Source organism: Hypomesus transpacificus, chromosome 21 (genome assembly GCF_021917145.1).
Source record: "Hypomesus transpacificus isolate Combined female chromosome 21, fHypTra1, whole genome shotgun sequence".
Classification (NCBI taxonomy): domain Eukaryota; kingdom Metazoa; phylum Chordata; class Actinopteri; order Osmeriformes; family Osmeridae; genus Hypomesus; species Hypomesus transpacificus.
The window spans coordinates 7,038,802-7,065,478 of record NC_061080.1 but is presented as its reverse complement, the minus strand read 5'-3'; the positions used below and the strand labels follow the sequence as shown (position 1 = coordinate 7,065,478).

General features: G+C 41.1%; 1 protein-coding gene across 3 annotated transcripts in view; it reads left to right on the top strand.

The window, feature by feature from the left end:
• Positions 1–26,677, top strand: part of myom2a (myomesin 2a) — a 49,144-nt gene that overhangs the window by 12,940 nt on the left and 9,527 nt on the right. For 2 of the 3 annotated variants that reach the window (XM_047043475.1, XM_047043474.1), the window contains 19 exons: positions 1,309–1,450; positions 2,056–2,255; positions 2,402–2,455; positions 5,094–5,221; positions 5,393–5,576; positions 9,440–9,614; positions 9,834–9,955; positions 10,380–10,567; positions 10,660–10,786; positions 10,878–11,056; positions 11,209–11,323; positions 11,473–11,632; positions 11,768–11,874; positions 14,090–14,134; positions 14,223–14,359; positions 25,452–25,596; positions 25,926–25,985; positions 26,066–26,133; positions 26,281–26,394. In XM_047043475.1, the coding sequence (XP_046899431.1) occupies positions 1,309–1,450; positions 2,056–2,255; positions 2,402–2,455; positions 5,094–5,221; positions 5,393–5,576; positions 9,440–9,614; positions 9,834–9,955; positions 10,380–10,567; positions 10,660–10,786; positions 10,878–11,056; positions 11,209–11,323; positions 11,473–11,632; positions 11,768–11,874; positions 14,090–14,134; positions 14,223–14,359; positions 25,452–25,596; positions 25,926–25,985; positions 26,066–26,133; positions 26,281–26,394 (2,450 nt within the window). The remainder of the gene's footprint in view (positions 1–1,308; positions 1,451–2,055; positions 2,256–2,401; positions 2,456–5,093; positions 5,222–5,392; positions 5,577–9,439; positions 9,615–9,833; positions 9,956–10,379; positions 10,568–10,659; positions 10,787–10,877; positions 11,057–11,208; positions 11,324–11,472; positions 11,633–11,767; positions 11,875–14,089; positions 14,135–14,222; positions 14,360–25,451; positions 25,597–25,925; positions 25,986–26,065; positions 26,134–26,280; positions 26,395–26,677) is intronic. The other variant, XM_047043476.1, reaches the window with a different exon arrangement.

The window sequence follows — 26,677 nt, the reverse complement described above, 5'->3', positions numbered from 1 at the left end:
TGGCAGTGTTTCTGGATCATGTTCATATGAGGGTTCTTCTTTGCATGATAGAGCTTTAACCTGCATTTGTGGATGGCACGGCAAACTATGTTCACAGACAATGAGTTCTGGAGGTGTTTCTGAGCCCATGCAATGATTGTTTGTAGTTTACTTAGCAGGGACAAAGCAGTGCACATTATTACAAACATGACATGGCAAGGCCATGACATAACTTGCAGATGTGAATACATAAAAGGTTTGTAGCTAAATAGCTAATTTGCAACCTCAGTCCCTGATCAGGCTACCTATTCTAATAAAATATATAAGTCACCTAAAATATACAATTATACAGTTAAACAATATATAGGCCTACAGTATACAATTATACAAATATAAGCTATCTTAAAACATACTTCCTATAACATTAAAACCTTGTGCAGAAAGAAGAAACAATATGATGAGCGTGACCTATATATGCTGTGTGTGCATGTATGTGTGTTATCTGTTGTGTGTTGTCATGATTACATTTTTGGTTTTCCTTCAGCCAGTGTTTCAGTTGTCTGTTAAATGTTTTAAACTCAGTTTGTGTTTTTATTATAGTTGGTAAATTGTTCCACATTTGAGTTCCAATAACTGAGAAACTCGACTGGCCAAAAGAAGTTTTGCGCACCTCTGCTATGCAGTTACCGTTCACTGCTCCTCTGCCATTACAGAATCATGCCTGTTTTTTATGCATGTCTGAGTGCCTGAAGATCACAGGCCTGCATTATTTATTTTCACCCTTGTCCCTTACACATAGACATTTCTCCAGATTCTCAGAATAATTGTATTATATTATGTACTGTAGATGATTATATATTCAACCTTCGCAATTTTACGTTGAGGAACATTATTCTGAAATGGTTCCACAATATGTAGATGCAGGTTTTCGCAGAATGGTGAACCTCTGCTCATCTTTACTTCTGAGAGACTCTGCCTCTTTAAGATTTTTTATACCCATATTTTATACCCAATCATGTTACTGACCTGTTTGCAATTAACCTAATTAGTTGGTAAATGTTCCTCCAGTTGTTTTCCAGCCTTTTATTTCGCCTGTCCCAACTTGTTTGAGACGTGTTGCTGCCATCAAATTGAAAATTACCTTATTTTTTCCTTACAATTGTACAATTCATCAGTTTAAACATTTGACATGTTTTATATGTTATATTGTGAATAACATAATGGGTTAATGAGATTTGAAAATCATTGTATTGTTTTGTATTTTATTTTTTCCATCTGATTTCCACCCATTTCACGATTACCTGATTAGCTTGTTTCATTTCTCTCTAGACGCTGCTCCGTCTGTAGCTGGTGTGCCTGGTGCACCAATGAGTGTGAAAGCATTTGACATCAGCATGGATTATGTCCTGGTTGCTTGGAAACCCCCCAACACCACCAGTGAGCCGGCCATCACCGGATACTTCGTAGACAAGTTGGTGTCTCCGAATTACCTAATTGTCAGTGTCTCTAGAACTGATTATGTAACTGGACTGCCTACAGACAGGATGGCAATTAAGTCATACTTTCATTCAATGAACTGTGGGGAAAGCCTGTAGTGTCTATATCATAGGTGCTTCAAGCACTGTTTGCTTCGGAGTTTTGTGCGCATACATCAAAGCATGACTAACTTGACACTGCAGTTGATGTCAATATTAACTATTGAAATTCTAAACTATTGAAACTAACTGCCCAGTTGAAGGTATAAAAAAATAAAATTCAAACCACTCCAGTCCTACGAAACATTCAGTGCACTGATCTGATACACATTGTTTACATCAATATGATACGAATGTAACAGTACTTGTCAGTATTGCTTCCTCTCGTTTCTAACACACTGGGATGTAAACTCGGGTCCTCTTGACTTACAAACTCAAAAACTCCTCTATAAACACAGCTTTAAGCAGCTAAGCCACCAACAAGCTAGCTTTTCGATGGCACAGGTGTACAGTATTTACACTGAGGAGTGAGTTTAACCAATTCAACTCGGTTACACATAGACTTTCTTGTCTGTATGGTTAATTATGCCCTTATGTCCAGATGTGAAGCTGGCAGTGACTCCTGGGTTCAGTGTAATGATGCCCCAGTGAAGATTTGTAAATACCCTGTGCACGGCCTGAGTGTTGGCCACGTCTACCACTTCCGAGTCAGGGCTGTGAACAGCGCAGGGATCAGCAGGCCCTCTCGCAAGTCAGACAAAGTGACCGCCCTTGACCCAGCTGAGAGTGATAGACTGCAAGGTACTTCACGTCATGCTTTTTTCTCTGACGACCATCCATTCTTTGACGTAAAGTATTTTCATGTATATGCATATTACATTTATACTCAGTATGGGAAACAGTGGATGGAAATGTAGGTGGCTGACTTCTTTTTTTTTTTGCAATAGTGATTAAGCTGGATGGAAAACATGAGGTTGTTATCAAAGCGGATGACCTGGAAGGTAGGAAGAATATTATATTCTCTAATAAATCCTCTCAAAAAACGATTTAATCCTCTCAAAACTTTGGAAAACTGGATACTCCAGATACTCCATAATAGCCTTATAAATGTTTCATAAACCACAACAATGACACAATAACGTTTCTTCTAATCTCTCTAATAATGCCAGCAATCTGTGTGTGTGTGTGTGTGTGTACAAATAAGAATATTTTTTGTTTGCCACAATCAGCTCAAGAACTGGGCACTCTGCAAAGTTCATATTTTGCAGGTGTTTTATTATAATCGAATGGAGTGCAGTGACAAACCCGGCAATTGACATTGGCCGGGTTTTCCCAGATTCGTTAAGAGGCTCTTAACGCTAAGAGCTTCTTAGGAGCGTTCTAAGAATGCTCTAAAATGCTCTTACAACGCTCCTAAGTAGCTCTTAGCGTTAAGAGCCTCTTAACGAATCTGGGAAAACCCGGCCATTGTTTGAATAAGCATTTAGACATAAAATACATTTTAAATTATTTTAAAAACAAATATTAATATTTCTTTTATTTTATATTGATATAACGAGTCAAAAACGACGTGAACAAATTTGTCAGTGCAATACAGAAAATCCAAGACCATTTTAATGATGAAATACTGGCTAGCTAACAAAGAAAAATACTACATTTATAGTGGATGGTTTATTTCAGTAGTTGTAGCTGGAAGGTTATTGTCTGCAATTGTTGCTGTGTAGACTAAAGGCTCTGGACTACACAAAGTCACAACATCCTAGAAAGACAACAGGGATTAGATTATCATTGTTTTAGGCATCATCACTTGCTGGACAACCTTTCAATTGGCAAATCACAATAAATAGCCTACTGTTATTTAGAAGCAAATTCGCTTTTATAACCGATATGGCCAGGTTAGCAGTGCTGGCATATGAATCAGATGCTTTCAAAGGGTTTTCTTTATGGATGAAATGCTGGCTAGCTAACAGAACAACAATATAAAGTGGATACTTTCAGTATATATCAGTGAATTTGGTTACATAAATTAATGTGTTTACTGATGTAAAAACTGCCTGCACATAGCAAATGTGCTACAACATTATAATCACCCGCTGCATCACGGACATGGGCACTATTCCTAATCTTACCACTTAAGCCTCCTTGGTCATTTTCTTGAAGCATGGATATAGCAATCCACAAACGGGCATATGACAGAAGCAATGTTCGTACGAATCAGAGCCATAGAAAAAAAAAAAACTGTCCCTCGGTCAGTTGTCGTGTCTTATTTATTCGAAAGCGATACAGAAAATACAAGACTATTTTACAGCATTGCATAGCACAAACAAAGAAAGGAAAAATACATTTATGTAAACATAGCAAACACCGCTTAGGCAAAACGGCAGGCCTACATGCAAGCGCTGAATGATAAATTAGGCCTACAATCATGACACCTGGCTAAACCATTGTGCATGTAATTACTTCTGTTATGAACTAAATGCTTAGATGTTTGTGGTGGTAAGACAATTTAACAGAGAACCAATATAATACATTTTGATCAACATAATGGGAGTCAGGTGGCTGAGCGGTGAGGGAATCGGGCTAGTAATCCAGTTCGATTCCCGGCTGTGCCAAATGACGTTGTGTCCTGGGGCAAGGAACTTCACCCTACTTGCCTCGGGGGCAATATCCCTGTACTTACTGTAGTCACTCAGTCGTCTGCTAAATGACTATACGGAAACATATCATAAGCAATTGCTAACGTAGAAAGCAGCAGACAAATGAAGGCTACCTTATAATTTGGGTGAATGTACTAGAGCATTGGCAATTTGTTTAAAATAATGAGAAATTGCTTTTATGATGTGCATAAGTGACTAAAATAGATTAGGTTTAACAAGTACATCAGAGATGACAGAGAATTTCAATTGTGATCTGAGAAATATAGGTACCAAAGCCACTGAGAAGAACTGCCATCACCAGCTGCATCAAAGGCACAGCACTAACTATCTATAATTCCAGACATCTGTGTGTCACCGACATCATCGCGGGCACTGTGCCCTATCTATAATTCCAGAAATATGTGTGTTTGCGTTTTATTACAGGCACTGTGCACTATCTAATAAGTAATCTGTATTTGTGTGTTTCACTGACATCTTAAGCACCAACTGCATCACAGATGCTGTGCACTAGTATAATCAATTCTAATACGGATCAGATTCTAGCAATGGCCTTGTAACATTTGGTAAAACAACAAAAGTTGAATACATTAAAGGGGACATCCTAGTAATATGTAGTTCCAAACTCTTGACTATCACATTAAAAACTAATCCCCCCATCTTGCTCTGTCTTTTGGATTCGACTTTGTAGGTAACATGGTAACAAACAATTCTGGTAATAGTCATAGGATACATTCATTCATTCAACAAACAACCCATATGCAGATGGCATCTTTGTTTTTCCTACCCAAACATTTTAACATATTTTTTTCTGGCACTTAAGTATGATCTTAACCATCTCTGCCTCTAATAATAACTTTTAGTCTAACACTTCAATCATAGCAATTTCACAAAAAATATTCATATTATCACAATTATGCACAGTGAGAAATATTGTTTTAATATAAGTGTTAGTGTACTTTACTGCCATTCACTCCCAATCTAGGTCATGTAACTATACCAGGGGAGCCCACAGATGTGCATGCCTCTGAGATATTTAAATCCTATATCGTGCTGAGCTGGAAACCTCCCAGTCCTCGTGGACGGGCACCGCTGTGGTACCTAATTGAAAAGGTGTGTGTGAGTCATCCCATCAAAATCTACAATAGACTAAATAATAAATCTGTTAAATGACAAGAGTATTTCAACCACAGTAATATGTTTTTTTCACATAAAACAAATCTCTGTGGAAAGTCTTTTTTTGTAGGCTGTACCTTTCATTTGCCCTTCACGGCTCTTTCATAGTCCATAGCAGGCACTGACAGTTGGCAGAGAATCAACACAGCAGTCAAACTGCAGTCCCCTCGCTACCCTGTTTTCGATTTGGAAGATGGGAAAAAGTACCAGTTCCGTGTCTATTCAGTCAACCTGTATGGCTCCAGTGAGGCCTCTGAGCTTACCGATCCAATCCAGAAGGTGGATAAGCATGGTAAGAGTTGGGTTTAGTACACACTCACACACATGCACACAGACAGGAATTTAAATTCTTTGAAGTAACAGTTTGTAAATTATCATATCTTTCAGGTTGTGAGCGATCTAATGGTATGTAAAATAGAAATCTGAATGTATAACACATTCTAATTTAACTGAGCACTTATGTCTCACAAATAATATTTTGTGTTTATGGTCACTTGTCTATGGACGTCCAAAGACTTCTTTTTTTATATCCCTCAGTTTCATTCTTTCAATCATGACTCGTCATTGTGATTATGTACTAACAAAGTGATTTTTATGTAATCGAGAGAACAGATGAATAAGAATATGTCATACAGTATGACTAAGACTACAGCACATGCATTTTTATTCTGATGATATTTTAAGGCAGAAATGGCAATGTATTGTAGATTACTATTTATTAGTATTAGTCCATGGGGGCAGATTGATTTGACAATACATACTTGATCACAACCAAACAACTTTTCTTACGTTTGTCAGACAACAACACAATATACATCTTTTAACTTCTATACTTTCTTGTGGTGTCAAAAAGTCAATGTTTGTTTCATATTTTAGTAATAGTAACTGTAAAGGCTGATATGAATGATGATGCTACCGAAACTTCTATACTCTACAGCCGTGGCAAAGGTATTGGGAGCGACATACATTTTGTGTTTGCAAAGCTTGCTGGGCCTTGGCATAAAATGACTGCTAACATAATTTCAGTAAGTCATATCATCAGCACAGGGGAAAGTGTGAACTAGTTCTAGCCAGGTGAAATCACTCTATCATTCAGATTGGATTTTAAGAGCAGATTGACTGCAGTAAAAGAGGGGATTATTTGTTTATCTTGAATATTGTATTCCAGTATTCTAGAGAAACGTGAAAACATTTTCCTCAAATACTGAACCAGCAAACTTTGCAAAACACAACATTTGTCATTGCCAAAATGTATGGCCATGACTGTATACTTAAATTCACAATCCCAGATTAGATGTAGGCTACCCACACTGTGTGCAGTCACCAGGTCTTTTTAATGCATAACTGACATTAACACTATCAAATGTAGTTTGAAAGAAATGGCTAAATATATGATCTAAAATGTGTTTAATTTCACTGATTGAAGGTAAGCGACAATTTTGGTGGATGTATTGAATTGTTGTCCTCCACCTTCTTTAATTTAGAGAAACATCCTTTCAATTGAAACATTGCAGCAATTCGGTTTTTTTCATAATGTAGATAATGATTTGATAATAATAGGTTGGTCAAAATGTCATGTAAAAGATGGAATAAAGTATGTTTTCTTTTTATACTTCCATGTAATATAGGCCTACTGTATATTCAAGGGCGTAGGTTTGGTTTGAACATTGGAGGGGACAGTTTTACCAAATCCTTAACAAATCATTTGACAAGTTTGCAGGTAGTTAGGCCCTACTAGCTAGCATAGCTTTGACCGCAACTACGGCATTTTCTCCATTCAAGACAAATGAATGTCCGATAGCTAGCAAGCAGACAATTCCGTAGTTGTGTTACAGAGCTAGCAAAGGCTTGTTAACTTTAGAAACACTATATAGCAACATTTTCAACAATAATATACAGGAGTGTAATATAATTCGATTTTATCGTTTATTATTCACTCATTGTTAACGTATACCTTACAGGAGTGGGCTGCCAAAAAGCCAATCATAAAATCTATTTTTACAGTCCCGCTTTGACGCTCACCTGGCCACTGTTAGTTGACAGGCTGGTACACATTAGGTATGTTCGACTTCATGCAGCCCCGGCGTCGCCTGCAGCCCCGGCGTCGCCTGCAGCCCCGGCGTCGCCTGCAGCCCCGGCGCCGCCTGCAGCCCCGGCGCCGCCTGCAGCCCCGGCTGACTTGAAGCAGCCAATGGCATTCTCAGCTTCAAGGCAGCCGGCTGCAGCCGACTGGCTGTCGGCGCCGCCGGCGCTGCATGAAGTCGAATACACCTATCGTGATCAGCGCTCTCCTGCCAATCAGGACTAACGCTGACCTTGAGTTAACCAATTGTGGAGCAGAACATTTTAAAATAATGAAAAAAATATGTTTAGACTCGCAATAGGCTCTGTGCATATGGAAGCAAGTCGTTACCAAAATTCAAATGCAAATGCATTTCCAGAAATGCATTTGCATTTTCAGAATGTGGCTGCATTATTTGACTCATAAATGAAATCAGTAGTCAATCATCCTATTTGCATTTTAATTTTCTTCTTCAAGAGTGCTCAATCTTTCACTTAATTAAAATGAAAAAGAAATAGACATTTGAGATTTAATTTTCAAAATATGCCCCAACAAATGGATACCAAAATTCACTTTGAAATGTAAAATTTGAAAATTTCCAGTAATGCATTTTCATTATAAGAACGTGGCTGCAAAATCGTGACCACAATTCAAATTCAAATGCATTTCCAGGAATGCATTTTCATTTTTTTAATAACGTGATAAGAATTAGCTGAGCAGGTAGAAACTAATTATATATCTGAGTCTGATGCCCGTGACCGAGTAGAAGTTATAGAGAATTGGCTGCATTCAAATTTACACATTAATTGTAGCTCTGCCACTGTTTTAGTCATTGTTTGACATCAAGTTGCTCTGTGATGTGTCCGCTAAAGACCCAGCAATTCAATCAATTTCCCGGCACATTTGCAATGTAATGCAATGCAGATGTGCACACCGCCCCCTAACGAACAAGATGGGTAGCTCGGTCAGCAGGGAGCTGAAGAAGAGCGGATACTGACGTCACTCTGCTGCGCCGTTCAGAATGCTTTTTCGCATAGAGTTAATATAACTAGAGTAAGCTACTTTTGTCTTCCAAGATGGCGTCCCCATTCATTTCTATGAAAAGTGCTCAGTGGCGCAGTGAGGCAAGCGAGAGCGCGAGACTGGACGCGGCCATCTTTCCACTTCCGTGTCTTCCTGTCTAGCTTTAAACAGTGGCTCTTTTTTTCCCTAGCTCCGAGAGCTCATGTAAATCGTCTATCGGCCAATGTGAACTTTTGTGCTCGTGCCCTCTTAGTATCCGCAAGCACATTTGCAGGCAACTTTCATTGACTAAGCAAATAAATGGGTTGCTAGTTTACCCATTTCGGATTGGTTTCAAACTTAGCAAAAATCGGGAAAAATTATTCTATGAAAAAGCTAGTAGTATGAGCCAGGTTCGAGAATCAAAAAAAATTATTGGGGGAGATAGTTTTGTAAATGTTGAATGGAGTTAATAGAATAAAAACGACCGGAAGAGTCGTAACCCTAACCGTACATGCAATACCACCTACATCCACCGGGGCCGTTGCTTCAAGCCGAGGGGCGAGGGGTGGGGGCTTGCTTTTTCGTCGTTTTTCGTTCATTTTGCATTTCTGGAAATGCATTTGAATTGTGGTCACGATTTTGCAGCCACGTTCTTAAAATGAAAATGCATTTCTGGAAATGCATTTGAATTTGAATTGTGGTCACGATTTTGCAGCCACGTTCTTAAAATGAAAATGCATTTCTGGAAATGCATTTGAATTTGAATTGTGGTCACGATTTTGCAGCCACGTTCTTATAATGAAAATGCAGTTCTGGAATTGCATTAAAATTGTCTAATTTTACATTTCAAATTGAATTTTGGCTGATGATTGACTACTAATTTCATTTATGAGTCAAATAATGCAGCCACATTCTGAAAATGCAAATGCAATTCTGGAAATGCATTTGCATTTTGGTAACACCATAATTACTGGTGTGGACAATTACATGTTTGCCAACATTGGTGGGGACATGTCCCTACCCTCCCACCCTAAATTTACCCGTATGTGTATATTGTCTGTTCCATCCTTTAATCTCTGTTTGTGTAGGCGTTCCATCTGCCCCTGGTCAGGTTGTGGCAACCAGGAACACTAAGTCCTCAGTGTTTGTCCAGTGGGATCCTCCAAAACACCCCAATAAACTCATGGGCTTCTACATTGATGCCTGCATTGTTGGATCAAAGCAATGGGCCCCTTGCAACCATAAGCCTTACAAGCATACCAGGTAATCACTTAAACCTGCCATGTTCCATTGCAGTCACACTTAAAATAAGTTGCAGTTTAGTATTGACACATTGTAAACTATTTATGGTTTTGGTATAATCGAGATACCAAAATAATCTATATATAATAATAATAATTGACTAAATGTAATAATAATAAGGTGCAATGCCAATACACAGTAACAAAAAAACATGGGAATCCTGTCAATGCTGTTTTTTAGGTTTGTGGTCCATGGACTGATCCCTGGAGAGACCTATGTGTTTCGTGTCCAGGCTGTCAATGTCTATGGTCTCAGTGATGAGTCACAGGAGTCTACACCTATTACTGTGGAGCCTGCCCTTAGTAAGGAATGAACACTTGCTCATAGCCCAGTCACATTTATAAATCAATTTAAAATGCTTGTTTTCCTTTTAGTACCATATATGAAATACTTTATTGTTTTATCTAGTGGGTGGAGTGGAGTATGGTATGTATTCAGTTATGTTGCTAGTTACTATTAATGTTTCTAAACACACCCTGTGTATTAAATGAGGTTCACAACTATACTTATTCACTGAATGTCACTCTTAGTTCAGTTACTTACCAACATTGACCATTTAGCACAATGCCTCTCTTCAATTTGACACCCCTTTTTAGAAATCTGATTACAATAACCTCCTTACATACAAACATATATATATTTAGAATACAACTACTTGTTGTGGGTAAAAAACATTTAGTTGGCTTCTATGAACGTACTTTATTCACTTTACGTTTTTATACACAGCTACCCCTGGACCACCATTTGGCATAACTATGTTGAACTGTGATGGGTCTTCCATGACCCTGGCCTGGAAAAGCCCTAAGCACACTGGTGGCTCCAAGATCAATGCTTATTACCTTGACAAGCGTAATGCTGACACCCTGGCATGGAAGGAGGTCAATGCAAGCGCCACCAAAGAGAGGATCTATACAGTAAGTACTCAGAGAAGAACGGAACATTCTGTATACTCTTGTTTCCACCAGACCACTCAATCTTCTCATTGAGATTTATTTATTTTTCTCAGGTTGAGAATCTGACTGCAGGAATCTTCTACGAGTTTAAGATCCAAGCAGGAAATCTGGCTGGTGTAGGGATCCCCTCTGCTCCCAGTTCCCCCCTCAAATGTGAGGCTTGGACCATGGCAGAACCAGGTAGATCGTATTCTTCATGTAAGCCATACTATCAGCTTAACCTCAGGATAACATAAAAAAAAGTAACTCACATTTCACCTTTGACCTCTAGGCCCACCCTATGACCTCAGCTTCAGTGAGGTCAGGGGTGACTCTTTGGTCATCCTGTGGAAAGCCTCAGTCTACACTGGGGCCAGTGCTGTTACTGGCTACTTTGTTGATAGGGCCAAGAAAGGCTCCTCAGACTTTGTCACCCTGAATGAAGAGGCTGTTAGCCATCGTTATCTGCAGGTAAACTTCTATAAATTCACAGGGGTTACAATATGTAAGCCAAGGCTTGGAACTTTAGGACCATCTATATAAACTATTGCACATGTGTTTTGATATTAAGGAAATATGTATTTATGTATTGAGTTAAGTTTAACTTGAGTTTAACTTCCCAGGTAACTGGTCTGGAGGAAGGTGAATTGTATGTGTTCAAGGTACGTGCGGTCAATGCGGAAGGGATAGGAAAATCCTCTCAGCCATCTGAGCCAGTGTGTGCCAAGGCCTTGCCAGGTAATGACTGCTGTGATTGTACTCAATTGGTAGTTGACTGCCAAACCAGTGTTACATCTTCAGACATCAATATAACACTAAGCAAAAGGCCACATTTTAAATTTTAAGTCCTTTACTTCACCATTGCACACACATTTTTCATATTTAAGGTACCAAGGAGATCTGTTGTTCAGTGGATGAAGATACTGGAGACATCTTTCTGTCTTTTGATGCTTGCGAGATAAGCGAGACCTCCAAGTTTGTGTGGTCCAAGAACTACAAAGTAATTGGTGACTCTACAAAGGTGTCTATAGCAACTGATGGCAGACGGTAAGCCCTTTATGTCTGTGAGATAATGCTCATACTGTACTTTACTAATAACTTACCAAACTTTACTCAGGTTAAGCAGTCGTTAGCAGAGAACTGTTATATTAGTCTCTCTGAGTACAGTTGTTTATTTTTCAGCTCCAAGCTTACTTTCAAGAGCCCTAATAAAGAGGATTTGGGCAGCTATTCGGTTGTTGTGACTGATACTGATGGGGTTTCAGCCAGCCACACATTGTCGGAAGAAGGTGAGTAGGTTTTATTCAATTCAGGGGTGCAAACTCGTCACCTTTCGGCGAAATTCGCAGTTTTTGATAAAAAATAGGTCAATTGTGTGATTAGTGTAGATCTGCAATAAGAATATTGGGGGGGGGGGTCCTCCAAGTAGCCTAATCTGCGAATGCAAGCTGTCATTAATATTTTTTTCAAGCTTGTTGTTTGGCCAACCAATGTCAACATGACACGCACACTTTTTATTTCGAGTCTTCGGGTCTGTAACTCCCAGAGCCCCAGACATCCGAAATTCGTGGTCACGAAATGCTATTTTGGGCATCACAACGTAGCCTAACTATATTGCGGGCAGTTCTGCTATACCTGTGTGGGGCACATATTGGCTACCCAGAGCAAGCTAAAGGTGCAGTCATGGACAGAGATGATTTGATTGTATTGTATTTTAGGCTGGTGAATGACCGTGGTAAAGTTGGTTTGAAGTTTGATATTCAACAGACATTCGGACGCCCAGTATTGTGTTATTTTAACCGGTGTTAGCACCGCTATGACCGGTGTTACGTCCCAACTGGTTCCCAATTTAACTGGTTCCCCAGCTGTGCCTCAGTCTGCCTCTATCACCAGATTCGTCACAATTTCACAAACATATTACTGGCGATTTTCAAGTCGGATCTCATATTTGCTGCGGCAAATATGAAAGTAAGCCTATGGGCTACGTGCGCTACGGGCTAGTATTCTGAAGGTTGCCAGTTCAATTCCCGGCCGGTGCACATGACGTTGTGTCCTTGGGCAAAGCACTTCACCCTACTTGCCTCGGGGAGAATGTCCCTGTACTTAGTGTAAGTCGCTCTGGATAAGAGCGTCTGCTAAATGACTAAATGTAAAAATGTACATTAAACTACCATTCGCGACAAAATAAATGGAGACAAAATAAAACTTTCGCGGGTTTCGCATGAAGTGGGATTCGATCGCACTAGAGCAAAAATACGTGCACACGAAAGTCCGTTGATTTACACCGCAAGCTATACCAGCTCTGAAAAGTTAGCTGAATGGTTACGTATTTGTTAACTACGTTGGCCTTCAGGTAACATTTTGATTTGTCTTCTTCCGAATCAACTGGTTCCCATAGACACTACCCGAATGTAGGCTACTAATCACGTATTTGTTTTTTTTTGGAGGCAATAACCGTATTTACCACAACATCAAAGCTCCTTCTGACACCACATATTAAAAATTCATACTAAGAACATTGGTGCTAACCCAGACAATACAATCAAAATACGCGTAACACAACATGGAAACATTCATTTCCTATGCGATTTGTGTAGCCTATGGCTGAGTGTTTCTTCGCTATATCTTTTGTATATACTGAACAAATGTAGTGAGCACTACATACAGCCATTCACACCATAATAAATGGAAGCTAAGAAAATAAAAGATTTGAGTGGGATTTGATCCCACGAGCAAAAATACATGCATTCTTGTAATCTGTTGCATTACACCGCCAGCTACTGAAGCACATGAATGGATTAGTCACAAATTCATGAAGTACGGCCTTCAGGCAACATGTTGTTTTGGTTCTTCTGGATCAACTAGTTACCGTAGACACTACCCAAATGTAGGCTACTCATCACGTATTTGGAGTTGTCTCAAGGCAATAGCCATATTAACCACGATATCACAGACCCTTAATGACACCACATATCTTTTGGGTTTTTAGGGTTACCTTGCCATGATTATCAGAAGTAGGATCACGTCTGTGCCCACGTTTCTATATCATGCAGCGACGATTTAAGTATTACTTCACAATATGTGGTGTCAGTAAGGGTCTGTGATATCGTGGTTAATATGGCTATTGCCTCAACAACATGAACTAGGAGCGTCAAAATAATGTAAAACTGTTGAATATGTATGCATTCATGCTGCAAAGCCTTTATTTTGTTCATTTTCATCCCAAGTTATTCAAAATTAATTATTTATTCAAAATAAACCTTCAATAGCTTTTTGGTCATGTGACCTATAATCCTCAAATTCATTTCAGTGTTCACTGACTATGCATATATATATATATATATATATATATATATATATTCCCCGAGGAGCATGCCCCGGACCCCCCAGGGGGTTTGGATCCTTGTCACCTTTATCATCCCTGAAAAGTTTGCACCCCTGTCAATTACATTTCAAATGCAAGGCAGTTGAGCACTCATGTTCCTTGTGTTCTTTCCCCTGTAGCTCTGAACAGCATGCTAGAACTCAGCTATGCTATCAGACATCCAAGTAAGTATTGTGATCAATTCATGAATGTTGCAGTAAAAATTTTCTGTGATGTCTCCAATTAATTGTATTTTCTTTGTTCTTGCTGTAGTTGTTCCACTAAAACATGGTCTGAACTATGAGATTCTGGAGAAAGGTCATGTGCGTTTCTGGCTGCAGGCTCTGAAGTTGTCCCCAGCTGTTTCCTACAGGTTCATTGTTAACGACAAGGAGGTTACTAGCAGTGAGGTACATTACAATTTTACATGAAGGGGCTCTTCTAAAAATTATTTATTTTTTGAAACACAGTCCTGATATGCTGCAGAATGCTTTTGATTAGGGTAAAAAACAATTGTAGTAATCACCTGTTATTTAGAGTTAGTGATCACTCACTCACTTTGATTATCCATCACTCATATGTATTTATCGAGCACATTTAAACATAACAATGTAAACAAACTTGCTTTTCAATCATATACATTTGTAAAAGAACATCAACATAATGACACTGACACACTCTAAACATGAAGCCAAGTACACATCAGAATCAGAAAGGGTTTTATTCGCCATGAAAGTTTGCACAGACAACGAATTTACTTTGTGATATACAACGACCCACCATATAAGCTTGAGTTTAAATACATTTAATGTGACATTACGCACTGTACATGCAAGTCTTAGCTAAATGACTTAAATGTATGATGCACTTTTACATCAGTCCTCCCCCGACATCACGACACAATACTTGCTGAACATAACAATGCAACAGCACAAACAGACAGGGATACAGTAGCAACGCTAGTGCTAAATAATTATTTATCTGTTCGGCTCCATGACGCCGTATAAGAAGGGCTTGTGAAACTGCTCACCAAAAGAACGAAGGGGAATCCACTTGTCTGTCAGATTAAGACATGTTCGTAGGAACCTAGCGAAAAATAGCCTAAACTTTCCACAACTTTTAGCTAGGTTTATAGGTACCTAGCAAAAAATAGTCTCAACTTTCCTAGACTTTTAGCTACGGTACTAATGCTGAGGGCTCGCTGATATCGCTGTCTTACTAGAACGTCGTGAATATTGCTAACGTGTGCTGACGTTGTGCACATCCAATAAATTCCAAATTTGTAGGTCGCACATGCGCCTACAAATGCTTGTAAAAAACTGCGCAGTCTGGAGCCCTGGGGCCTCATGTATAAAGGTTTGCGCAGCTTTCATACCAGAAGATGGCGTACGGCCAAAACTCGAAAAGTACCTACGCACATGTATAAAACCGGTCGTACGCCAGGTCCTGCGCACCTTTCCTTTATAAATCACAATCAACGTGAGATTGACCGTACGTGAACGAGCCACTGACCCCGCCTTGCCTCCTCCCATAAATTAATATGCAGATGGATTATAAATGCGCTCCTGAGGTCATTTCGTTGTCTGAATTACCGTATTTATTCGAATAAACGCCGCCCTCGAAGAAACGCAGCACCAGAAATGAACTTTAAACGCTGCAGCGTTTATTTGAAGAACTACGGTGACTGTGAGATCGCGGTTCTGACAACAGAGGTGGAGGTGAGAAAATGTGTCCTGTTTGGCGGCCTGTCATCAGGTATTAGTGACAAAAGACAGCACTTTGAGATTTAGCTAAATGTAAAGTGCATTACAAATACAATTATCATTATTATTATAGGGCCATCAATGCTGTGGGTTCAGAGAACCGGACCATGGCAGAAATTAAGAAGAAATGGTCCGATATAAAGCTTTAAATGAAGAAACGAGTGGTGGCGCATCGTAACAGCATAATTTTGTCGTTCGTTTGACAGCCTCAAGTTTAACAGAAGTTATTAAGTGGTGGCGGTATAAACAGAAGGCTATATAGCATTTCCCGTTTTGGGTTTTGGCATTTTGATATGATCATCCACAATAATGATCAAACGTTTATTTTTATGTTTTTTGAATAGTCAACGTCATAACGTACTAGTGGAAACTTTATTTTGTAATGTTTGGTGAGTCTCGGCACTTTTCAGTTGGAATTCGCCATGTTACAGAGCCAGACAAGACTTTGCGGACGGTCAGCACATTCTCACGTCTGCTCAAAAGTTTCCGTGACGGCCCGCACATTCTCACGTCAAGTAAATCTTTATACATCACAAAGTGTGCGTGAAAACCATCGAACGCAAGCTTTTTGTGCGTACGCAACGTTTATACATGAGGCCCATGGACCTGATGGACCGCAGCCTTCTGCCGGAGGGGAGTGGCTGAAACAGAGTGTGTCCAGGGTGGGAGGAGTCGGCCACAATCTTTGGAGTTTGACGGATGGATGACTAGAGGTGCAGCTGTTGGTGTACAGGGAGAATATCAGAGTGGAAAGGACGCAGCCCTGTGGAGATCCGGTGCTGATGGACCGGGAGTCGGAGACCTGTGTTCCCAGCTTAACGCACTGCTTCCTGTCAGACAGGAAGTCTGTGATCCACCTGCAGGTGGAGTCGGGCATGTTCAGCTGGGAGAGCTTGTCCTGAAGCAGGGCAGGGATGATGGTGTTGAAGGCAAACGTTGCGTACGCACAAAATCTTGCGTACGCTGGTTTTTACGCACACATTGTGATGTATAAAGATTTACTTGACGTGAGAATGTGCGGGCCGTCACGGAAAGTTTTGAGCAGACGTAAGAATGTGCGGATCGTCCGCAAAGTCTTGTCTGGCTCTGTAACATGGCGAATTCTAACTGAAAAGTGCCAAAACTAACCAAACATTACAAATAAAGTTTCCACTACTACGCTATATATGTGCTTGCAATACAACAAAGAATGAGCATAATGGAACGTTCTTCCTGAAACAGTCAGTGATGAGCCGACGTATCTGCGACGTTTGAAATAGAGCACAGAGATGAGAAGAAATCCGACCATTTGCCAACTATTTGCCGATAGTTATCCGACGTTATGAATAGAACACAACGTTTCGATCTTAAGCCGACGTCGGCTCGACGTATGTGTGCTATCTGGGATACTACTTTAGCGCATCTCTGCCTCTAAGGTTTTGCCTCTAACTCTAAATAAGAGTGCAGTTTACATTCAGTGCCGTGGCCTGACTCTGACTGGACATATAGCCAATCATATTTTAAGAGGGGTGGCACTTGGGGTGGCCAATCAGATTTCAGGGGTGGCCCGTGCCACCCTAGGCCACTCCCTGAACACGCCAGCGGCCCCAGGTGCTGTAGTGTGAAGTGGAGGGCCATGTTTACTGCATCATCCACAGACCTGTTGGCTCTGAAGGCAAACTGCAGGGGGTCCAGGAGGGGGTCTGTGATGGATTTCAGGTGAGCCAGCACCAGGCGCTCAAAAGACTTCATTACCACATAGGTCAGGGCAACGGGTCTGTAGTCATTTTGTCCAGTTGGCCATGGCCTTTTGGGCACAGGGATAATGGTGGAGGACTTGAGATGGCACATGGCAGGTCTCCAGGGAGGTGTTGAAGATGTTGGTGAGCACCGGAGACAGCTGGTCAGCGCACTGCTTGAGGGTGGCAGGAGAGACAGCGTCCGGCCCAGCTGCTTTGCGGGGGTTCTGCGTCTTGAACAATCTGTTGACTTCTCTCTCCTGAATGGAGAGAGTCATCACTGTGGTGATGGGGGAGGGGGGGAGTCCACTTGGGTGGGAAGGGGTAGTTCAGGACAGTCCAAATGTCTTTCAAATCTGCAGTGGAACTCTGTCAGGTCGTTGGCCAGGTGGGAGTCCTTAGTGGTGTGGGAGGCTCTGGGCTTGTAGTTGGTAATCTGCCTGAGCCCTGTCCAGACAGAAGCAGTCGTTAGCAGAGAACTGTTGTTTTAGTCTCTCTGAGTACAGTTGTTTAGCCTCTCTCACCACTTTGCTAAACCTTTGATTCGAATCCTTGAATCTGTCTCTATTCCCACTCCTAAAAGCTTCCTCCTTCTCCAGCCGCAACTTTCTGAGCTTTGCAAATGTAGCCGGTGTGAATCGGTGAAACTCACTTCTCAGGTGTGTAATGGGCCACCCGTGTCAACGAATAGCTAGCTTTTCTTTGGCGTAGCTGGTAGTGGTGGCGCTTGGGAAGTCAGAGATGGCGTGTTTGACTAGGGCTGGTCGATATGGGTCAAAAATTATCTATATAGATATTTATATTTACATTCGATAACGATAATTAAGACGATAGACCACAGATCTGTAGTAGTAGCAAAGTAAGTCTCTTCCTCAACTTTTTCCCTACACTCGGCATAAAGTTTAGGCAGAGCGGTGTGAGACAAAATGCTTGCACCCTGGGAGCACGTACCTGGGGTCAAGTAAGCTTTTTAAAACCTTGCTTTTTATTAATAGCCTACCTATCAATACCTTGGCGCAAATTCACACTTTCTGCATGTTCCAACGAGTGATTTTTCTTCAGGTGGTAAAAAAGGTTTCTTATATACTATTATTATATGGCAACGACAATACGAGCGCTCTGATTAGCTAATAGGCAGTCATGCCAGCAGCGTATTGACCTCATCGCTGGTCCGCGGTCTGATACAGATTATTATTGCCCTCCTCTGACGTCATCTTCAAAATGAGCGATTTCGAGGAGTCAGCTGAGTTTTACTCATAGATATATGTCTATGGTTTTACTATCCAGACGATACTAAAGACATCAAAAGCGACGAAGAAATTGTTTGGTCTGGACCTCTCCAGAGGCCCGCAAACGATTTACGGACCTAGCAGGCGGTTGCCTTGGAGATATTGACAACATGGCGTCTGTGTTGTTGTATTATATAAAAAAACTAATGTGGACTTTTCAACAGATCTACAAACACCTTTGTAAGCAGAGATTTGTTCAAACGTTTGTTAACCGAGACCGTATGTCGAGGTCAACAAGAAGTCCACATTTGCAGCTTGTCGTATTACCAGACTTGGTAGCCACCTGTTTGTTTACTACACCAATTTGCTCCGAACATTGCTCTGCTCTTTTTCGGATTTCAAAAAGCCAAACAACTTCCAAATAACTGAAGAAGACGAACCCTTTTTATCAATCATTTCTTCATTGGAAGTTGCTCCCTCGCCATGGCTATCGCTGCCACTGTTTTCGGCAATAAAACTAATTTTCCGCGGTTAACATTAGCTACTCCACCCGAGGTGCTCAGTAAATTTTTGTGAGCGTGGGCTACCATTTATCTGCAACTTCCTGCTGCATCACAGAAATTAAATGGACTGCTGTCCTAACTATTCTCTATCGACATTATCAATATATTATTGAAAATTAATTGATGTTACGATATCTTTATTGAGGGAAGTCATTACTTCGGTAATTATTTTTATCGATTTATCGCCCAGCCCTATGTTCGACCCTCGGTGAAGGGTGGACACGAATCCGGGAAAGCCTGACGGAACTCGCAAGACCACGTCCGTTACATACCGTCACACAGAGAACCAGGCAAGCCCCCACCCCTCGCCCCTCGGCTTGAAGCAACGGCCCCGGTGGATGTAGGTGGTATTGCATGTACGGTTAGGTTTCTGACTCTTCCGGTCGTTTTTATTCTATAAACTCCATTCAACATTTACAAAACTATCTCCCCCAATTATTTTTGTTTGATTCTCGAACCTGGCTCATACTACTAGCTTTTTCATAGAAGTTGCTAAGTTTGAGACCAATCCGAAATGGGTAAACTAGCAACCCATTTATTTGCTTAGTCAATTAAATTTACCAGCAAATGTGCTCGCGGATACTAAGAGGGCACGAGCACAAAAGTTCACATTGGCCGATAGCCGATTTACATGAGCTCTCGGAGCTAGGGAAAAAAAGAGCCACTGTTTAAAGTTAGACAGGAAGACACAGAAGTGGAAAGATGGCAGCGTCCAGTCTCGCGATCTCGTTTGCCTCACTGCGCCACTGAGCACTTTTCATAGAAATGAATGGGGACGCCATCTTGGAAGACAAGAGTAGCTTACTCTAGTTATATTTACTCTATGCTCTAGGGGTGCAAAACCGAAACGGAAAAAACGGAAAAAAACTACCCACGGTTCGGTTTTACATGTAACCATTTTTCGGATCAACGAGAAACCCTTTTTAGATTTTTTGAAAACACAACCGAACACCCACAGAGCAGTGTTGCCAACTTAGTGACTTTCTCTATAACCAATTATTTGTTTGTAAACAATCGGGATGCGCGCGCACTGTGGCTGCAGAAACCCGGGAAAGGATAGCATTTTAAATGGCAAAAGGACCACACGGATAATACAAATAGTTAGATTTAAAAAGACCAAAAGCGTCGAGGAGGACATGCCTTTAGGAGAGAAAGCGATTACCCAATGATCTGTCACATCAGAATTTTGATTTGGGTCACGAAAGTCTTGAAATTTGAGTGAGAATGTCGCCCGGTACAGACGCATAGTTGAGCGGCAACCATGTCGTCATGTCACAAAGTTTATAATCTTACACTTTTACAGTCAATTCTACATTTAAAAAGTCGAGCAGGGCAGCTTTCAAGAGATATGGGAATTCTGCTTTTAGTCAGCTGGTCCGATTATTTTTCTGATTTGTTTAAACTGGCAATCTGAGTGAGACTACATCCCATTTACACTGTTTTGAAGTTAGCCTCAGTCAGACTCGCTCACTGGCAGTGTGCACAATGTTGTATTTCACTCCATTCTACACCAGAAACGTCAGGGAGGACTGCCTAATGTAGATACGAGTCTGGTGAAGATAGCCAGAATCTCGGATTTCTTTAACTGTCTGTTTCATTCGTCATTTGCCTGAGAAAGCGACCTCCGTTAGCCAGGCTAGTTTTGCCCGATCACTTGGACAGGCTATTTAAGGGTATCGGGGTCAAGTGACTTTTGTGCATAGACAAGTGAACGTAAATGTAGGCTATTTGTCCAAAGGCCAAGAGCCTCAAAAAGTTAATATCAAGCCCTGCAATCCAGTGGCCAGAGATATATGATGACCTGAACTACACTCCAAGAGTAATAGAATGGGGAGAAGTTCGTCTTTTGCAACCCACATGCGCAGTTGAGCCTGCTTGACAGTTGTGTGACGTAGGGTGATAATTGGTCTATATCTGGCGATCTTTCGAAACCCTCCTGGCGACTTTTATGTTGTTGGAGACTTGCTGGTGTTTTCGAGACTCTGACATGAAAGCACGGATCGCAGTACTGTCCTCAACGAGCAGCGGGTGCTGCCGTGAGCTGCTCCGCCATCCCAAAGTACTCAGGCATTCAGTCTCACTATAGCCTCGCGCAGCTCCACTACTTTCCGTACTGAGGAGTTGGCAACACTGCTGGAGAGAGGCAAATCATACGAAGCCAGGCACATGTAAAGTATGCTAACCAGCGCTATTCCGGAACCTTTTTTATTGGATACGGCACCTTTGTCACTATGGAAAATTATTTACCGAAATGAAATTTTTTTATTACTATTTGTGTAGTGTTCAATGTTGTTATATGTCTTGTTAGTCTTTATCCCCCATTGAAGTTTCACAAAAATCTTGTGTTTGCATTTTCGATGCGTTTTGAGGTTTATTTTCAGGTTAAGACAGATGGGGAGGCACTTCAAGTGACACTTGCGCTTGTGCTGGTTGAGTAGGCTAGCTGTTAGCCTCGTTTCCCTCAGGGAAAAAATGTCAGACAACAGACAACAAAATGTGCTTAACTTTTTCAAATAAGTCCCACAAGTAGCCTGTGCTGATTGAAATAAGTCTAAGCTGCTTTACAGCGTGCATTGACCATAAACTACATCTTTCACAATGCATTTCGATTATGTTACGGCAAAGTGACGACATCCTGCCTCTAGAAAGCAGTGTATGCACATTAATGTTAAACGCACATTTTTACTGGGTGAAGGCGAGCATGGTTTGAATGACAGCACTCCAATGCAACCGGTTCTGCAAACGTACCCCATACGCATTTTCAGCCAAGGTCCCTGGGCATTCAACCCAAGTTGGTATCGCTCTCGAACTTGGTTAGTCCTTGACAAAAAAGTATACTTCAAGTTTGTTTTGTAAGTATACTTAGTATAAAAAAGTATACTATTATCATGGTACTTTAAGTATACTAGCAGTGTACTTATTTAGGCTATATACTATTTTTGTACTAAGTAAACTGAATTGGCCCACTTTTTAGGTCATTTAGTACACTTTAAAGTAAACTTATAGTGTATTTGAAGTTTACTTTTGAAAACTGTATAGTAGCATGTGTAGTGCACTTCTAGTTTATGAAGTATACTTCCTAAAGTACCTCAAAGTATATTTTACAATACTTTCAAGTGTACTTTCAATTAATGAGTTCAAGAAATACACCTAAAAATGTACATTTACTATGATTTACTAATATGTTTAGGGGCCCCTCAAACGCCACTAATCTTGTGTCACTTCACAAGTGTTGCATTAAGTGTGGAAGTCCCCATCTAGCATCACAACAAACCCAGAATATGTCTAGGTTTGGGCTAAGCCCCGAATGTTTACAACGCCTGGCTCCGCGCCTGATTAACACTTGCATCGATAAGCAGTCTAAAAAATGGTAGGGCTATCAATATAAAAAATTAATACGATCCCCTTCCTTACTCGTGATAGGCTACCCCCCAGAATGTTCACTGTACCCCCAGTCAAAGCAGGCTGCATCCGGCCCTGGATGGAAGGCTGTTTCAATAAAGATGGGAAAGAGAATGTTTGTGCTTCAAGGAGAGAAAACCCGTTATGTATTTTGTGTTATAAGGCGATATTGGTCGTTAAAGAGTACAATCTCCGTCGGCATTTTGACACCAAATACGGAGATAAATATGCCAAATTTATCCTCCAAGAAAAACAGCAGATTGTCCAAGAATTAAATGGCGGACTGCAATTGTAGCAGAATAGGCCCTATGTTCACAAAACCTACAACTAAAACACTGTTTTTACATTGTTACTGACTTTACATCGTATATTTACAACTGGCCCTTTGAGGGCAACCATAATGCTGATGTGGCCCTCGGTGAAAATTAGTTTGACACCCCTGGTTTACATGGTCATGGTTACATGATGGACTGTTTGTCTCATCCAGTACGTTTTTTGGTTAATTTAATCCGATGGATAATTGCTGCTTGTAAAAACGATTGTTGCAGTGTTTTTTTACGTTTCACACCCATGCAGTGCATGTTCTGAAATTAAAATATACATTGACCTGATGTACAAGCAGGTTTTTTTTGTCAGAGAAGCTATGTAGGCAGTGTATTTTTTTGTGTTCGGTTTTTTGGTTTCCTCCAATCCCAGTCTTGAGTCGCCGGATCCACCCCCCTTCTGCGCTTCGGGACCTCCTACTTCGCCGGATATACAAAAAATACACCGTAAATACGGAGAACACTGTTTTTTTCTTCCCCCTAATTTGCTAAACAAAACCGAACCAAAACCGTGACCCAAAAACCAAACCGAGTCGTGGGCTTGTTGAATTGTTGCACCCCTAATACCCTCACTGGTCCACTGTCTTGATGTCCTCACAGCAGGTTTACAGAGCTTTAATTTCTGCCTGTATGCAGGAATCAGGTGGACCATGGCATGGTCAGAGTGACCCAGTGCTGCTCGAGGGACGGCGTGGTAGGCATTACTGACCGTAGTGTAGCAGTGGCTTAAAACGAAAGCATTTTAGTTTGTGGCTGAGATTACCCTTGTTAAAGTTGCCAAGTACGATAACCAGGGAATCTGTATTTCCTCGCTCCGCACTCAGAATCTGGTCAGCGAGCATGAGTTGGGCCTCTTTAACCTTAGGACCTGGCCGCAAGTATACTGCTACCAAAATGAGCGACGCGAACTCGCAAGGCGAGTAGAAAGGTTTACAGTTTATACAAGATTATTCCAGATCCGGGGAACAATGTTGCAGAATCACTGTCACATCCAGTGGGCCGGTACTCACTGGTACGCAGTACCGGCACTTCTACATTTTACTTTGAAGCGTACCTGCACTTTTTCTTGCGTACCGCTACTTCTCGCATGTAGCCGGCATGGTACTCTACCACTGACAGAGAAAGTGTCAGTGCTTTGGATAAAAGCGTCACTAGAGGGCACTAACACTACGTGACTTACCTCAGATCTTGACGAATCACGTAAATGCAAGCAGTCGGCCCACCCTATCAGGAGTTCACTTCTCCACGGACGCTAGTTCAAAAAAGCTGTCTGATGCCTGCTTAAGTGCGTAAATGATTTTTCACTGCTGAAAACCTAGAAAATAAAACAGTGTGTCGAGTTTCGGAGTTTGTAAGTCGTTGTTAGCCTGGCTTCAGAAAGGTTCTAAAAGAACGCGTGTGCCAGAGCCAGACACGCCAACAGAGGTCCAAGTCCAACCAGAAACATTGGGTACAAATCACAAGCTTCAAACTAACGTTAACATTGATGTGAGCGGAACGGCTAGCATAAATGAGGAGTCTGCAGCTACCAACCTTAAAGTTACCTTGGTCAATGACACCGACATCAACAATAAATATCAATAAATTGTTGTTATACCAGCAATATCTCCAAGTTTTGTTTCTCAAATGTCATAATGATTTGCCAATTCAAAAGTGTACCGACACCTTTGTTTCCACTTCAAGCACTGGTCACATCTACACACCAGCCACTGTTAATGTAAAAACAAATACCACCTCCTTTAGTTTTGCAAGAGAGTGCTGTGTCCCGATCAGTTCTCACAAGTTGAAAGCCTGGCAGTTGTAACGCTGTGTCTGGGATCAAATCACACAGCCATGTCTCAGTGAATTAAAAAAACGAAAATGAGATAAAGTCTGTTTTTCACCATCAGTAGCTGAAGTTCATCTATTTTGTTGCACAGTGAACATACATTGGAGAGGAAAAAACTTGGAATCACTGTTCGGATCCCACGTCTGCGTAGCCAAACTAGCGCTCCCGCTCGCTTTCCCCTTCTGCGGCGTTTTACTGCTTGAGCCAAGCCTTTGACTAGAATGCCCACTAATTCTGCCTCTGGGAGCAGACAAGAGGGAAATAAATCCCAGGAGTTGTTTCCCTGATGTTTAGGAGTTCGTCTCTTGTTAGAGAACTCCGAAAATCTTGGCAGAACATTGAATTAACAGACAAAACCAAACAGAGCACACCAATCGACCGAGGCAGCCATCATCGGCGCCATCTTGGACCATGTGGACCATGACAAGACAATTGATTGTAATGCTGCTGCATTTATGCAGATTCATGTAGATTCATAGCTCAAAGAAATAAGAATGGTCTTGAGATGGGACATGAATACAGCGGTACAGATTATGGATTGTGGTAGACTTCGTTACCTCAGGGCAGCAAACTGTTGTTTTCAATCCAAGCAAAATTGGATACCTTGTAATTACTTCCAATTCAAAGAGTCAACACAGAACTATGAGACGCTTTGGGTTTGTTCTGTTTTCCTCAGAGTCAGAAGATCAGCCATGATGTGGCTTCCGGGGTGATCCAAATGACCGTGGATCACTTCACCAAGGCCAATGAGGGCACCTACACTGTCCAGATCCATGATGGAAAGGCCAAGAATCAGACCTCCTTGGTGCTAGTGGGAGATGGTACCATATTAAACCATATTTTATCATCCCTTTATTTAGCTTTACTGCTATAAAAAAACTGCACAAAGAACTGCATAGTTGGACAGTACATTGTACACCATTGTACACAATGCCTGAAAGCTGAGAAGTGGTGACAATGTGAGCAGAGTCTTCCTGGTCTCCAACCACTGAAATACTGAAGAACTATGCAGTTCTGATGCTTGATCTTTTGTTCTTTCAGTAGTTTCTATATGCCCTAATATTCCAATGCTAGATCTGCTAAATTAATAAAATGTTTAATGGTGGTCCAAGATATCCCATTTATTTGGGTTATTTCCTTGCTCTTTTAGTGTTCAAATCAGCTTTAAAGGAGGCTGAGTTCCAGAGGAAAGAGCACATCAGGAAACAAGGTATTTGGTCCTACAACAACAGAATTCCTACTCACTTTAATTGACTAATAGATATCTAACCTATCTCTCTTCACGACTAGGTCCAAATTTTGGAGAATACCTTTCTTTCTATGTTGAGGAGGACTGTACTGTAATGCTTGTCTGCAAGGTAAACAACAAGCATAAGATTGTAAGATTGCTGAACTTCCATCATTATAAATCTTTGAGCCTTTTCAAGTTTTCTGATAGGTGAATTACAAGTCTGCTTTGGTAATGACTCTTTTAGCGAGTTTACTCTTGTGTTTGTCTATCTCAGGTTGCCAATGTAAAGAAAGAGACAGCTTTCCACTGGTTCAAGGATGACGAAGAGATTGTTCTGGATGTTGCGCCCAATGTGATGTCTGGATCATGTGCTCTTCCTATCCCCATGGTAACAACTACACTGAACCTTGACACCAGTGTTTGCACAAAACATACAGTTGTGACAAGTGGCCACTAGTTGTTATGCCTCCCCCGGGAACAGCCGTGGCCGGAGACATAACATTTTTGGGTTGTACGTCCTTCTGTCCGTCCGTCCGTCCCATTCTCGTGAATACAATATCTCAGGTAGTTCTTTAAATTTGGCACAAATGTCCACTTGGATTCAAGGATGAACTGATTTGAATTTGGTGGTCAAAGGTAACAACCAGTTCGATTCCCGGCCAGTGCACTTG